The 16730-nt window shown below is 47.2% G+C and overlaps 1 protein-coding gene across 5 annotated transcripts in view; it reads left to right on the top strand.

Annotated features, from left to right (window-relative positions):
- Nucleotides 1-5022: 5022 nt before the first annotated feature.
- Nucleotides 5023-16730, top strand: part of DNMT3B (DNA methyltransferase 3 beta) — a 39084-nt gene continuing 27376 nt past the window's right edge. Inside the window, exon 1 of one of the 5 annotated variants that reach the window (XM_074317490.2) lies at nt 5023-5671. In XM_074317490.2, the coding sequence (XP_074173591.2) occupies nt 5315-5671 (357 nt within the window). In that variant the 5' untranslated portion in view covers nt 5023-5314. Of the gene's footprint in view, nt 5672-9416; nt 15108-16730 lie in introns of those variants that run through there. The other 4 variants (XM_019748534.3, XM_074317491.2, XM_019748535.3 and 1 more) reach the window with 4 other exon arrangements.

The raw sequence follows: 16730 nt of genomic DNA, 5'->3' as shown, positions 1-16730 counted from the left end.
CCTTTCTGGGCCTCAGTTTCCTACTAACAGGGCCTCCTATTCAATTATAATAATACTAACAATAGTTAATATTTAATGAGCGCTTACCAGGCACTATGCTAAGCCTTTTATAGGGTAACAGAGTGGTTAAGACCACAGATTAGTTTTTTTTTTTTTTTTTTCCACAGTTTAGTATTTAATCCCAGCTCTCAGCACAGTTCCTGGCTGTCTGACTTTGGACAATTACTCTGTCTCAGTGGGCCTCAGTTTCCCCATGTGTAAAATGGAGTTAACCCTCTTTCCTACTTCATTAGGCTGTCCTTGGAGTCAATGCTTAATACCTGTAAAACGCTCAGCCTGATACCTGATACCTGGCACACGGTATTCTGTCCATAGCTACTACTGACATCCTTATTTAATAATAACTAATGAATAATACTTGACCAGACTCTGTGTTTTTGTCTAGGCGGATATATTTAAAGCAAATATTTCAATGGCCCATTTTTGAGTTTCAAAAAGCAGAAAAGAATTCCTTTTATGGGTTGATTGTGCCAGGAAGAAGTCTGGGTGTTCCTGTTGAAAAACGAAAGGTGAGGAACCCACTTTGCAAATGAACATGGCCTCTAATGATACTGGGATTAAGATTGAGTACTTGACAATGAGGTTCTTTCACGTACTTGGGCTCTGTGAATCCTCCAGTCATTCCGGGAAGTAGGCATTATGATTATTATTATTCCAATTAGACGGGAGGAAGACTGAGGCTCAAACTCCTTAGCATAGCACACTCCGAGTGGGGGGTGGGGGTGGGAGGTAAAGCTAGGAGTCTAGTCCCAGCTTTTTACCACCAACCAGCTGTGGCTTTCAGGGAAACCCCCTTCCCTCAGAGTCTCGCTTTCCTCGACTGTAAAATGGGGCTCATGATAACTCGACACTGCTCGTAGACTTAGAGGTGAACTGGGCTTGCCTTAGTAGCCGGGAGCCCAAGAGGCAGGGTTATGTGACGCTGAGGAGGCTGGGAGAGCACTCATCTTCACACCTGCCAAGAGCTGGGACAGCCAGGAAAGCAGAGTAGTATGTATTCGTTATCAACAACAATGTGTATTTTTAATTTAACAAGCAGTTTAATGGTGTTTCCCTTGCCAGGCACTGTTCAAAATGCCTTACGTGTGTTAACTCATATAATTCTCAGAACAATCCTATAAAGTAGATACTGTAGTCGCCATTACCTCCATTTTATAGGTGAAGAAATTGAGGCATAGAGAGATGAAGTCACTTGCTCATAAAAATACCTACCATATATGAAGTATCTATTACACATCAGGCACTGTGCTAAGTGCTCTGCAAGTTATTAAAAACCTGTAGCTGCTCTAAGAGCTGCAAAGATGATGGTATAATTCAACACAAATATAATATGTTAATTAACCACAACATAGGAGTAAGTCCATCAGTGTACTGAATTATTAGCATGAGGACATCAAGGGTATATGTATGCACATGTGGTTTTTCTGTTTAACATTAATTTTGGAGAGCATCCTTTTATTCGATATAATCTCTAATTTATTTTTTATTTTTATTTTTTTAAATCTCTAATTTATGAAGAGTTATAAAACTAGTACAAGGAAACTCATGAATGTTTTTTTAATCAGATTCCCATTTGTTTACATTTTGCCCCATTTGCTTGACACTCTCCCTTTCCCATCTATAGGCATATTATTGGTTCTCAACTATGTAAGGACAAATTGTTGACATTGTGTCCCTTTACCCTTCAATACTTTAGTATTTATTTCCTAAGAGCAAGGACATTCTCTTATCTATGTTTTTTTTTTTCCTTTGGATGATGAAACAAATGACCTTTAATCACAGAATTTTTGTTGTTTCTTTTATCAACACTGATTACCATCATGATTATAATGATTGTGATCTGTTACATTTTTAAGTAAATGCTATTGCACCTGTATGCAGAGGAAGATCTGAAATCTATCTAGAAACAAAAGTTCTCTTCCTAACCTTTCCTGTTCTCCACTGCCTTTGTATGTGTGTTTATCTAGTAACACCCTTATGTGTTTTCTTTTCTTTTTTTTTTTTTAAACATCAAGAAGCAAAATCTTGGGGGTGTGGAAATAAAAGCAAAATCTTTTTTTTTTTTTAATTTAGTTTTCAATTCCAGGAGAGCAAAATCTTTCATAAAAATATTTCTTTGGGGGCTGGACCCTTGTCTGCCCAAGTGGGTAATCCAGCATCCAAGTTTTCATTTGAATTCATTCAGTTTAAATCCCAGCAGTAATCCCATGAAGAATTCTCTTTCTATGGCTGAGGAAACTGAGGCTCAGAGAGACCAGGTGATTTATCAGATTCACGGGACCTTGGAAGCAGGCTTCACACCACAGTGCTCTGATGAAAAGTCCCTCTCCAAGACATGGTGCCAGTCCCTCTGAGAATGCATGCTTGGGAAGAGGGCATGGTGCTGGAGATGTATATGACATGTCCTACCACACAGACAGTAAAGTGAAAGAAGCCCTGGACAGAAAGTCAGGGGACTTGGGTGTCAGCACAGCCCATAATGTGACTCCACATTCACACGGCCAAGGCAGACCTACTAAGCTCCTCTCCAAATCCACATTCCTCCGCAAGGCTTCCTCATTCCACAAGCCTTCCTAAAGGTCAATGCACCTCCCTTTGCCCAGATGCTAAGGCTAAATCATCTTTGATGCCACTATTCCCTTTACCCCCGGAGCCACTTGGCTAAACCTCCACAATCTGTTCCAAATCCAGTCCCTTCTCTCAATCTCCTCTGCTCCCACTGTGATCCAGGCCACCATCCTGTCTTGCATATTAGATAGCAGCCTCCTCTCTATCTCCCTCCTCACTTCGGTCTGTTTTAAACATCTGAGTCAGATCATGGTCCAAAGGTGACATCCAAAATCCCCACCATGGCGTATTAGGTCCTACAAGGCCTCTCTCCCCCCTCACCCCCTGTTATTTCTCCCCTCCTCACTTCCTCTGCTCTGGCCATACTGGCCTCCTGGCTGTTCCTCCTACTTGCTAACCTGGATCCTGGCCTGAGTCAGACTGCATGAATCCAGTCTCTATTTTATCTTCTTCCCAGATTTATCCATACCTGACATTCTCTCATATGTTTATTTATATTTATTGCCTAACACACCTCAACCAGCATGTAGGCTTTGGACCTTCCTGTCTGAATTCCATAGCACATGCTCAGTTAAGGTCTGGCTGCATGGCTGACTTACTTTACACAAGTTCCTCTCTTCTTGTAGTCTCAGTCTACGTCATCTAAATGGGGCTCCCAATACCCCTTGCCCTGACTTCTCCTGGAGTGCCTCAAATAAGGTGTGAATATGACCAATGAACTTTGCAATCTGTGAAGTTCTGTGCCCTTGGGAGACGTCATGCCATTTTTCTTTTACCAGTTGTCCTGGCGTTCACCTACCTCTCCAAATGACAGGGCTGAGACTACTTTCTCATTCAGACTCTATTTTTACTTTCTAGAGTTACGTGATCATTCTACTGTCCCCAGAAATGGCTGCCATGCCCCAGAAAACCCAACCCTTTCGCATCTTAACTAGGCCTCCTAGGCATTCCTGGTGGTGCACAGACATCCTTTGTCACATGGCAGGTCTTAGCTAATGGATCAGAAAACAGAGGCCCAGAAGCCATCCCCATGGCCCTACCAACTCATATATGCTTTCTTTCCTCTAAAGACATACCTCAGATGGTGAGGAAAAGCCACAGGCCCTCTTGAGAGAGCCTCTTCTTCCTGTACCAACTGACTGGAACCCAGTTTTGGATGTTTGTGTCAGAGGCCAAGGAGTTCCTGTTGCTCATTCACATGTTCTCCTGGTTGCTGAGCCCATTTCACTTTTGTATCTCCTTAGCCTCTCTTCAGGTTCCTAGGTAGAACAAGATCCAGTAAGTTTAGAAGCGTTTGCAGCTTCCAGAGAATTTGCCATTTACTTATTTGCAAATACCTGGCAAGAGATGGAGGGAGAAAGCTGTGGTTTTACTCAGAGCTAGAGCCCAGTGAGGCAGGAAACCTGTGCTCATTCATTCATTCAACAAACTTGTATTGAATTCCTCCTGTAGGTACTGGAATACCGCTTGGCACAAGACAGACAGGTGTGGTTTCTGTCTGTGTGGAGTACAGTTTATAATGTGTGTAAGAAGAAAAAATACCCAAGAAAAAGATGTAAAGAAGGAATTCCGCAAAACTATTCAAATAGCTATAAGTGCTACAAAAGAGAATGAAATAAGATAGGAGTGATGGAGACGGGAGACTGTTCAAGGAGGTGGTCAGGAAAAGCCTCTCTTGTTCTCTTTGCGGAGAGAACTGAATGGTGAGAACCTGGCCAGGCAGAGATCTGGGCAAAGAATGTCCAGGAATGTGCTTGCTGTAGGAACAGCAAAGAGGTGAGGTTAGAGTGACCTGAGGAAGGGGAGAGGGTAGGAGATGTCTGGAAAGGCAGGCAAGAGCCAGCTATAGGTCTTGGAGGCCATCATGTCATCATTCGTCCTCCCATTTATTCAACACATATTTACTGAGCACTTACTGTGTGCTAAGACACACTGAGACCCTGCCTTCACAGTTTGATGTATGGAGAGAGACACATAATAAGCAGGTAAACAAACAAATACACAAGTATAAATACCAGGTACCGGTAAGATAAATATTAGGAAGTGCTGTTTTCTAACAGTTCAGTGCCCCTTTAAGGGTAGAAACAGTTGATACCCGCTAACAAGCGTGGGACGTCTCCTGATGGTGATGCCAGAAGTCCTGGAGAACCCAGGCAGCCAGGGACTTGACTGCTTTCCCTCCGCTCTCCCTTCCCCTTCGCTCCTCTCCCCTTAAGATGGCTGACAAAGGCTGGGCTCGGTGGGAGGAAGGGAGAGCTAGTCTAAGGGTCCAGAGCTGGGTGGCTGACTGGCGGGGGCTCTGCAGCGCCCAGGTGACCTTGCAGCTGGAGGTGTGGGTAAAGGGGAGACTCAGCTGCTGTGTGACTCCAGAGGGGACGCTTCCCTCTCTGAACCCCCGCATTCAGACCGTTGTGTCTGTGTTCAGGGTCGGGGCGGAGAGGGAAAGGGCCCCAGGAGGACTCTCTAGTGTCGAGGGACGTCTGCGACCTCCGCATTAGGGCGTGGTATCCCGGTGGGTGATTTAACAGGCCCAAGGCGACAAGAGGCGGCGCCTGTGGAGGAGGGGCGGAGGGGAGGCTCCGGAGTGATTTCAAATTTCCCTCGTCCCCTCCCCGCGCTCCCCCCGCGCCCGGGGCCGGGCTCTGAGTGGTTGCGGCGGGGGCGCCCCCGGGCGGGGGCGGGGCGAATGCCGGGACCCGGCTACAAGGGGACTCGGCACCGCCCCCTGCCCACCCTCTACCGCTGCCCAGTCCGGCTCGCGCCGATTCCTCGCAACAGCTGCCCCCGGGCCCCGCGGCCGCAACCCGCGTGGACGCTCCGAACGCCCGGGACCGACGCCACCGGCCCACTGGCAGGCAGACGAGCGGGCGGCCGCGCCCGGCCGGCAGCGCTGGGGTTAAGCGGCCCAAGTAAACGTAGTTCGGCGATCGGAGCCGGAGATTCGCGAGCGGAGCGCCCAGCACGGCCGCCCGCCGGCCTCCCGCCAGCCTGTCCGGACCCGCGGCTCGACCGCGGAGTCGCGCCCGAGCCAGGCTCTCGGCAGGTGAGCGCCCCGTGGTCCGGGGGAGGCTCGCCCGTCCGGGGGCTCTGGGGGCTGGTGGGGGAGGGGACAGCGGCGCGGTGCCGGGACTGCAAGGAGGGACCCTGTCCGGGGTACCTTCTGGGGAGGCGGCTCCCATCCGGCAGGAGACCAGGCGTGCTGCTAGTGGAGGAGAGGTCCCCTGACCCTACTTGGGGGAAGCCGGCAAGAAGGATAAAATGGGGCGGGGGACGGGGGCATATGTCTTGCAGGGACACTAGTGGAAGGGCTATTCTTGCTGTAGTCCAAGACCCCGAGGAGGAGAGAGAGGAGAGTTTCCTTCCCAGAGAGGAAGACCCGGCGGCATTCCTGGGGTCTAGAGTCGACTGCTGGAGGTGTCCCTCTGGAGAGAAGGGGAGGGGGTATCCTTACCTGGTTTTGGCTTGAGAGGGAGCCTCCTTGGGGAGGGAGGCAGGATGGAAGAGGGTTCAGCCACGGAGGTGGGCGTCCGTCCCTTTCGACTTGGACCTGGGGGGTTATCTGAAAGAACTTTATTTTTTTCCTCCCAGGGATAGAAAAGAACTAGTGGGTGTGGGTGCGGGCGAGCAGGTGGGCTGGGGTGCGTGCGCGTGTTGGAGGCTTGAGCCAGAAGGGCAGGCTCCCGGAGTCCTCGCTAGCTAGATGAGCCACCGAGGGCGAGGCGCAGTGGGGCTGCCAGGATGCCCTCGGGAGGGGCTGCCCTCTCCCAGTGCACACCTGGCCGGGAGGAGCCGGCTCGGGGGCGGCGCCTCCCTGCCCCGCCACTCTGCCTGCCCTGGGGCTCACTTTCCATTTTTCCTCTCTTCCGGGGAGAGGCTGGTCCCACTTTCCAAACTCACAAGCTGAGTCCTCAACTTTAAAAATTTACAAGCTAGCTCCACCTGCTAGAAGACAAGCTTCCTTGCTCCGTGATTGTTTGGAAAGGGAGGGTGGGTGTTGAGTCCCACTTCACAGGGGAGAAAGTGGAAGATAGCGGGCGGACTTATCAAGTTAGCAACTGCTCGTGGGCCCAGCTTTTCCTGCTGGAGTCACTCACCTGTGGCAGGGAAGGGCTGCAGGAGTTCTGGGCCCAGCCCCAGACCTTTGCTTCCAAACTGCCTTTTTCTCTTACCCCCTGGGGTGGGCCATTGTGCTTCCCCCATCCTTCCCTTTCCCCATCCCCCTAAGCTGAGAGGTGCATGCATTAAACAGAATTAAAGACAATATAAACTTTGAACCTCCTCCTGATTTCTGGATGCTGTGGGTTTTGGCCAACTGGTGGCAATTGTTTTTGGGAGGCAGATCCCTGCTGGGACCCTCACTTAAAGGGCCCAGGGGGCTGACCTGCCTCTGCCCTCCAGGTGGCCTACTGTTGCTTCTTGGGTGGAGGTCATTGGAATCTCCAGGTGCAGACTTGATTTTTCCAGAGTTGAGATAATGGTGCTTACTTGATAGGGATTGCATACAGTAATCCCTCAAAAAAATTTTTGCCACTGTTGGCATCCTTATCTAGTACTTGGACTAAGCAGGATGCCTTTTTTAGGTGGATGCTGGCTCTTTGGCCTGCGTTTAAATCTGTTCCAGTAAGTCCATTTTCCTTCTGTCTTAGTTATTACATCTGTGAAATGGGAACAATCCTAATAACCTCAGATTGTGTAAGAATGAAACCAGTTTATGCATGATTTAATCTCTAACCCTCGATGTTTCTCAGATATCCGATGGGTGTGATAGCCCACATAAACATTAGGACTCAAGGGCTCGTGCTTGGCACAACAGGTGGTAAAGGTTGACATCTGTGTTAATTAATAGTCTCTCTTTTTAGGATAGCCACTAATAAGATTTGGGGATGAAGGGAGGCACCCCTGATGGCTCCTCCTTTCCTGCCTTCCTCCACCTCCGTACTATTGCTCTCTCAGCTATGAAAGCTTTCCCAAATCATTGTCCTCAATTTGGGAGTTGGCAGGAAGGAGCGCCTTTGTTCCTTTTTGAAAAGAGCCATAGTTTTCCTTTAAGAGTTGGGGCCATATTTACCCCCCCCCCCCCCCAGCTTGTGGCCTATCTTGAATCGGTAACTTCAGAGCTAAGCAAGATCCTTTACCTTTCCCCTTTGGGGTGGAGAGGCCTGAGACAAAGGGGCCAGGGCTGGGGCTAGCTGCATCCTGCTCCTTAAAGCCATAGGCAGAACCCCCACCCCCTTGCAAATGTTGGAAGGAGTGGGGGAAGAGTATCTGGGAGCTGCAGGGGGCAAAGGGGAGGAGCTAAGAGGTTGGGCTGGGGGAGTTTGCTTCCCTTTCTTCCTCCAGCCACGTGGGGCCTATGACCCAGAAGTGCCTGTCGCCCCTCGTTATTGCAGGGACCTGCTTCCTATGAGGGGTTTGGGCAAGTTCTCCCATGCAAATTCTCCTGCAGGGAAAACTTACCTTGGGATTGATTCCTTTATCTCAGACCAGTTCTGCTGCCAGCTGTCCTGCCTCCAGGCTCAGACACCTTTTCCAATTTCATATGAGCTGGTCCTTGCTAAATCTGAAACTCCTGGATCTTACCCCATGGCAAATGCCTCCCTCATCCCCAGCCCTTGATTGGTACAGGACCTCAACTCAGGCATACCCTTGTGTTGAGTGAGTTTTTTAAAAATCATGAATTTAGGGTGATTTTCAGTTTCTTGGACCAGGGCTGGCGGAGTGCAGAATTCCTTATTTTCTTTGCAGACCACCCTCTTTGTAAAGCGATGAATGGACTTGTCTCTTCTTGTGGGGGGCTGATGTTCTCACTGAGCCCCTTTTACAGCTGATGGAACTGAGATTCTGGGAGATCCAGTCACTTCTGCACCTTGGTGGTTAGTGCTTTTCAGAAGACTTTCACATCTGCCACTATCTCAGGACAGTTTGTCTCTCCAGCCGGAAAAATGCCCAGTGCAGGTGTTCTGATGTTGCTGGTCATGGCTGGAGGAAGTGGCCTGGTAAATGCAGAGGGGTCCTGCACTTTGGGCTGCTACATCCTGCTCTTTAAAGCCATAGGCAGAACCCCCCCCATGCCTTGAGTTTCTTGTTCCCATCTGTGAAATGGGTGCAAGTATACACCTACCCAGTAGAATTGCTAGGATTAAATGGACTCCAATGACCTTTTAGCTTAGCAAGACTTAGTTGCACATTCACAATAAGTTAGGTGGGGTCCTACATATTATAAGAGGTGTGTTATTTGTTGGGTCATGTTATTCGTCTGAGGCAATAGACTAAAGGTGCCTGAGCTTTGGAATCAAATTTGGATTTATATTCCTATTCACTCCATTTCTAAGCTGGTGACCTGAGCCTCAGTTTTTCCATTTGTAAAATAGGGGTGCATTGTTGACCAATCCCCAGGGATGTTGAAGTTTAAATCAATTGAGTTGCTATGCGTTAAAAAAAACATACATACTGAGGGTTCAATAAATATTGCGTGTTATGTGGCAAACACTCAAATATTGGCAAGTGGTTATGATTTACTTTGGAGAGAAATGCATCCTGGTTAGCATTCCAGAGTTTTTTTTTTCTAGGGAATAAGCAAAGGAGGAGGACCTGCTTTGTGTAGGGAATTGGAATATTTAAAAAAATAAAAATGACATTTACTATGTTTGCTACAAATGAAAATCAAATTTACCATCTTCAGTTGCCAAGAAGAAACTAGTCATCACCTGTAATCTCACAGCCCCAAGGCAATCCATGGTTTGCTCTCATTTTGGGGCCTCTCAGTTTCTTTTAGGAATGGAGAAAAATGTTGACAGGACCAGGAGCCCTACCTGAGCGAAGGGACGAGAACCCAAGGAAAGGGCAGAGCGGTGAAGTCTTTAGAGGGCACCACTATGGTCACCTTGGGGTTGGATTCACAAGCAGATGGAGGACAGTTTTTGAGGGAGTAGTGGGAAGAGATTCTTTGGAATTTGCAACTGCTGGTGTCTGCTGTGATTCTTTGACCAGTTTGCCTCAGTTGCCTAAATCGATGTCCGTAGAGATTTTCATTCTTTCAGTGTGGTCTATGGCCTCTGCCCTCTTGCAACCCCCTGCCTGTCCAGCTTCTCCCCCACCCTCCACTTCCCCACTCCTCTGCTATTTAGTTTTGCGACTCAGAAATCAAACTTAAATTTTCCAGACAATGGCCTTTTACAGTTTGAACTTTGTGGGAGAGCGGTAGCTATTGAAAAGATGAGCAGGAAAGTCGAAATGCACTTCCAAAAATGACTGAGAGTGGATGGGTGGGAGAGAGAAAAACAGTTGTCAGTGGGAAAAGATTCTTAACTAATGTATTTCCTTTTGGGGACAGATTGATGCTGACCAGGTATGTGGGAAGGAATGCAGGGGGAGGAGAGCCCAACTTGGGTGGGGGCTCCTATCCTAAGCTCAAGGGAATAAATTTCCTTGGATCATCACCTTCTGTTTTTTTCCTGCTCTCGTTCTATAACTCTTATTAATCAGATGTTGAGTCTCCTGGTCTGGTAGAATTTCCTTTGACCATTTTGTCCTTAATGGTCTGTTTTCTGGGTGATATGCTCGGCTTCCAACTGTATATTTGAGCTAATGTCTTTTGTGTTTTGAAGAGTTCTTGTCTTACAAATTCCATTTGTAATGGTGTCTTCCTCTTGTTTTTATCTCCGTGAGACTATTAATTCTAGTGTTTAGTGCTCCCTCCAATATTTATTTCTGAATATAGTTGTTTTACTGTTTTCATTTTTAATACTTAAGTTTTGAACTTTTATCTCCATATTTAAGAGGAGGGACCAAAATTGTTTGTGGGACTTGAAAACTGAAGCATTTCTTTGTGGGACAGTGACTTGAACTTGTCTTTGGGTTTCCCCAAATCAGAAGGAAATTCTCTGCTATTGGGTGTGTGTTATTCCCCAGAGCAGAGGAATATTCCAGTGCCCTGCCCGGGAGGTACAAGCTGCAAGGAAGGGGTACTGGGAAGTCTCAGTGTGTCATCAGTCCCTCCCCTCTGTCAGATTTCCTGTGTTGTAGGCTGGGTAGAGGAGGAGTGGTTGCCTCTAGAACAAGCTGAGGAAGGGGACCTGGGGGGTACCTAACTATTTCTCTTCCATCCCTCCCTGCAGCCCCACCTTCTGAGGTTAATTGGGCCTCTTCCTAAGCAGCATTTGTTTCCAGTTGTATTTGCTTCCTGTTGTAAGTGGACATGCTTGGGCCACTACTGGGGCTAGAACCCAGGATTCCACTGGACTCCAGCTCCTGGAGAAAGAAGGGATAATGCCTCTTGCTCCGTGTTCCCAGCCGTCAACACAGTGCTGGGTCCCTGGCATCCTGGCTCCGTGACTATGTGCTGTATCGTGACTAAAGCAGCCAAAGTGGGTGTTGCTCTGCCTGAGTGTCCTGTAGCTGCAGCATTGGAACCCACAGGAGACACTGTGAGCAGAAGGAAACCATCTCACCTGGGATGTGGTGAGAAATGGAGTGTTAACTAGGCTGGATGCCTGAACAGACACGTGCTGTTGGCAGAGATTTCCTGGGTTGTCCTGGGTTACACGGGAGGCTGTGTGCAACTGGGTGATAGGATTTTGAAAATTCTGAGCAAATGTGCATAGAGAGGTGTGGGTGAAATCTTGAGCTCTTGGCAAAAGGGTATCTAGTACAAGAGCTGTGATAATAACCAACCTTACTACTATTTTAGCTGTCTCCCAGCTTTGTTTCCCTACCACCCTCTCTTAACCCAGCTGGCTGCTCCATGAGGGCAGGGGGCAGTCTAGCCATTGTCTGCCTTTGATTCTGTGCTGAGCATGGTCCCTAAAGCCCAGCAGAAACTCCTTTCTGATGAATGGGTAAGGGTGGCCTTTCCCAGTGTCCTCATCTGCCCTAGGATATTATGTATTGAGTTGTAAGCACAGTACAGACTAATTGCTCAATGTTACATATGATTGTCACCCTTACCTAAGGCCACACTAGCAAGGCGTGGAATCTGGATTGAAATGCTGTTACATTTCTTTGAGACCTTTGTCTCCACCTGGCTTGGACCCACAGAACTGGCAGAATGCACAGATATGTTGGGTTAAGATGCTCTGGAGTACCTCCCTATGCCTGCTGCTTTGCTGCAGGCCTCCTGCACCACAGTTGAGATGGGCAGACCGGAAACACTACCACCAGGTAACTGGCCAGTTGTGTTTTTTTTTTTCAACTGGGGAACAGTTTTTTTTTCCAGGACCCATCAGCTCCAAGTCAAGTCGTTGTCCTTCAGTCTAGTTGTGGAGGGCGCAGCTCACTGGCTCTTGGGGGAATCGAACCAGCAACCCTGTTGTTAAGAGCTCGCGCTCTAACCAACTGAGCATCTGGCCACTCTGGGAACTGGCCAGTTTTTTAAAAAAGTGGTTTATGTGCAATATCGTGGGCTTTTTAAAAAGCCAATTGCCGTATGTAATTCCCTTTATTTTTAACCTCTCATAATTACACATATTTTTTTCTTGTGCTGAGAACTTTTGAGTTCTACTCCCTTAACAACTTTTCAAGTATGCAATACAGTTTTATTAACTATAGTCACCATGCTGTACATTACCTCACCAGGATTTATTTATCTTACAACTGGAAGTTTATACCTTTTGCCCACCTTCACCCATTTCCCTCACCCCCACCTCCTAGTTTTCCTTTGTATTGTGAAAATTTTGTCATTTTTAAAAATAACTAATACACAAGGACTTATTCTGATTATGGTAGAGATTATCTGTAAGTCCTCCCATATTGAAACAACTAGAAATGCTGTCTAAATTTGTGTGCAGAGCTAAGCTCCATAGAAAAGAAATCTACAGGCCAGAAGAGGGAACTAGAAATAAGAAAACACAAACTCAGGGATGTTGAAGACTTTTACGGGAAAATTGACGAACCTTTCAATAAGGTTGACAGGCTTGCCCTAGCAGGCATGCGCACTTATTATAAAGCTATGATGATTGAAAGCGTTGGCAAGGGATAAATAACAGGAAAAGTGAGCCCAGAAACATCCTTTGTATATAGAGGAACTTTATAAAAGGTGGAGTTGGGACATAATATTATAGGTACCTCGCTTTCCTTGTAGGGAAAAATGAGATTTCTGCCCCATACCATATACAAATAATTTTAGGTCGACTAAAGTTGAATTGCTATTATCAAAGGAAGAAATGTTTCTTGGAGAGTAGTGTTTTTAAGTCTGCTTTCTGATTGTAAAAATAACATGGACATACGGTGGTCGATTCCCCCAGAAGCTACCTTCCTGAGCGACCTGACTTTACAGGTAGAGAAAAAATGCTGGAGGAACATAGCTTAATGCATATGCTACCAAATTAACAAATGGGATAGTATTCTACAGAGTTTTTCCACTTTTCATGGCTTCGTCTGACAATAGTCACCTCATTCTTGTCCTCTCAGTAATGTGCCGCAGTTTAGCTGCCTGTCATTTGGCCAGTCTCCTGTTGATGGTCATTCGTTGCAGCTTTTGCTATGACTAATGGGATAGCAGTGACTATCCTTGCACCTACGTCTTGATGAGAGCTTTGGGTTGGGTCTATTCCTAGCAGTAGAATCTTGTGTAACAGGATATGGACACTTGGCATTTTAGATGGTATTATCAGATTGCCATCTTAAAGGCTTAATCTTCACTGTCTACAGACAAGATTTAAGACATTGGCTGTAACAATTGGTGCAGCTCACAGTGACGGGCAGAGCCAAGGCAGTAGCTTTTCAGAATATTGGTCTCATTTCTTCTCTTACCTCCTTGGGAGAAGGCAGAGGGCTCTTTGGCTCTGGTTTTGCCAACAGGCACACGGCCACAGGAGTGGGTATGGCAGCTCCCAGAATCCGCCTCCTTATGCTGTCCCACCCATCAGTCTCTGCGTTACTCTTGGCTTTGCTCTTCACTTACCCTTCCAAGGGTTTCCCAAATAAATTATAGGGGAAGCAGGCTGGTTGCTTGCATTTTATTTATATAGGGTAGAAAGTCTGACTCTAAACTCCAGTTTAAGTTGCCATATCTGTTCAGGTCTTGATGTATGTTCCTAGCTTTTTTTCCCTGTGAACTATCTAAAAGGTAATGGTTTATAACTTTATCCCAGCCCATTGACAAACATCTAGGTGTGTTAGTGTTTTGCTATTATGAGCAGTGCTGCAAGGAATATCTTCATAGCCAACTTTCTACACTTGTCTACTTTGACCCCCTACTGGGATCAATTCTTTTGATAATTCTGACAAATGTGCCAAGGCTCAGCCTTTACTGTACGAAGACAGTGAGTGGTACATGTAGCCGTGACCTAGAGGCACGGAGGATTTCTCAAACGCCCTTTGAATCATTGGGGAAGAAGAGATGCTTTGCTTTGTGTGAGGCATAGCTCGGAAGACAGCACACGAGAATGTATAATTTCCACGTCTCAGGGTTTTGCCATCTATTTGGATCCTTAGTAGCACTACCCACCCAGGGAAGTAGGTGGAGTCACTTCATTTCACAGATGATAAAACTGGAGTTTGAGAAAAACATTGAGGGCTTTTGCTTTCCTGTGAATCTGATCTTTTCTGGAATTTAGTAGAGATTCCTTATCAGGCAAAGGCAATGAATGACCTGGCACCTTGTGCACTGCTACCAGCCGGGAGGTCAGCCCCTTTCTGGTCCCCTTGTGGCTTTTGTACATATCGTCCCCATTGCCTGGTGCCTGCCTCCCCACCTCTCCACTCAATCTGGGTGAAGTGTCCCTTCCTGGGCTTATAACTATATTTACCACATTATTTTAAAGCTGTCTCTAAGGTCTGTCTCCGGGATGAGGCCTAAAACTTCATTCACTTAGTTGCTGTGTGAATCCCGGCAGGGGGTCTGCTGATCTGCTTCCTCCGGGCTTCAGTTTACTCATCTGCAAAATGCGGGGATATCATGAGTAGTTTTTTTTTTGTGTGTGTGTGTGTGAGGTACCAAGTAATAGCTCCATCTCAGCTGTTCTTTTGGAATCTTGGACAGTGGGAACAGCTAAGAAAGACTTGAGCTGTTCCAGGAGAGGATTCAGAAGTATAGATTTCCTTTCCACAGGCTGTGGAGAAGGCATTTTTATAGGGGAGATGGAAATATCTTTCAACCTCCCTTTTTATTTCACTGAATCTCTAAGCCCTGGGGGACTCACAGTGGGGCAGGGATGCCCAAGTGGCCCCCCTCCACCTACTTCCCCATCATGCCCTCCACACCCCCTTCCTGCATTGTGAGCTTAATTAACGCAATTAACATTTACAAGGTGCTGTGAAATAGCTCTGGTGCTGGTGCCAGCCTGGAGGAAATGAATGACATCACTTCTCAGCTTTATGGCTGGATTCAGGGGAGTTCCTGGGCCTCCTCCCTGAGTCTAATTGGTGGTGCCACCCACCCTTCTGTCTGCCACATTGCATTTGGACACGTCTGACCTGCTTCAGTCTAGACACAAGCACCCTGCACTAATGAGTCAAGGCCTTGCAGGGAGAACTTAAGGGTAAGCCCACCCCACGATGCTGCCTACCCCTAAATCATATATTGGACCCCCCTCCCCCATCAGGAGGTTAGATCACCACCTTCTGTGAAAGTGAACCTAGCTGATGTGTCATGTCCCTTAGCCAAAAAAACTCCTGTAGCCTCTGGGATGGAGGATTCATTGTTAGAACTTTATAACTCGCGTCAGCCTGGTCTCGTGCACAGCAGTTACAGGCACGTGCCCTGGACTGCCTGAGCGGGAGTCTTGGTGCTGCCACTATTTACGTGACTTAATTCATCTGAGCCTGTTTATAGCAGATTGATAACAGGACCTGCTTCAGGATGGGATAGGGGTTAAGAGATGTTTGTACTGCCTTTAGCTCACAGTACAGTGGAGTGGCAAGGAGCAGTCCATAGGAAAGTCCTCTTTCAGGGCGGTTAACCCTGCCAGTTTATCCTGCAGCACTGCAATGATCACACTGTAGAGCACAGTTGGCTTGTGTTGGGGGCCACATTATCCAGGAAATGCCAGTCTTGAATCACTAGAAGCCAAACTGAGATATGTAGGACGAGGTGAGGGAGATTTGTATTTACCATTACACACCAATCTCTGGTGCTAATTTCTTCCCGTTGCCAAGAGTATGGAATTAAATTTGTGTGTCCTTATTTAACTTCTCTGAACTCGCACTTCAGGTCACATTGATCAAGTAGGCATTATGTTGCTTAACCTAGCTATGCCTCGGTTTGCCCATCTGTAAAATAGAGATAATAGTATGTACCACATTTAAGGGTTAAATGAGTTAACACAGGTAAAGCACAGAAGAGTGCCTGGCCTATAGTAGTAAACACTGAAAAAAATTATCCGGTTAGAGGATTTATGTATTTACTTGGGAAGGGCCAGATTGTTGCTTCCTGAAGCAGAGGCCTATGAGAGAAGCCTTCCTGGCTTTTGAGATGTGGTGTTTGAAGTCTGAGTAATAAGGAGGCATGTGGTAGGGAGAGGGGAGGGCTTCCAGACTGAGGGAAAAGCAGAGGTACACACCTGAAGGCTGGCTTTATTTGTCTCTGTAGAGTGTGGATGAGGAAGAGGAGCTGAGCTGGGCATCTTTCAGTCACGGGTGCGGGTTCTGGATGCTGGTGTGTGCTGTGGCAGTAAGGCAGCCAGGATAGTCAATGTCATCGCAAACCCAGAGTGATGAAAACTACAGAGAAGGAATTCTTTTATGAAATCACATTGAGTTTTGCAAATGGGAAGAGTATTTTACCTGCCCAGTTCACCCCAGGGCACCCAGGTAGCTGGTGACACTTAATAGTTGGTTGGCTGTCTTCCTTGAATCTTTCTCCAGGGTCCATGAGTCTGGTTCTGGGGGCAGGAGAGTTTTCCTGAGCATTGAGATCTGGCTTTGGGAAGGTGCTCTGTTCACATGTCCCTCGGGGAGGCTGGTGGCACAAGTTGGCACTGCTGAGGCTCTGTGGGAAGGCCCAAGTAGTTAATCATTGTTGGTTCTGGGCTGCAGGTTCTACCTGGGACTGTCTAGTTGATTGACCCAGTTAGGGGCTGTTAGAGGGAACCCTGGGTCCCCCAGATAAGAGAAAGTCATGCCCTTTCATTCAGCATCTGATGTACTGCCAGCTCCTGACTAGA

The sequence above is a fragment of the Rhinolophus sinicus genome, chromosome 13 (assembly GCF_057876585.1).
Source record: "Rhinolophus sinicus isolate RSI-liver-muscle chromosome 13, RSI-T2T, whole genome shotgun sequence".
Taxonomy (NCBI): Eukaryota; Metazoa; Chordata; class Mammalia; order Chiroptera; family Rhinolophidae; genus Rhinolophus; species Rhinolophus sinicus.
This window is presented reverse-complemented; position numbering and strand designations above follow the sequence as displayed.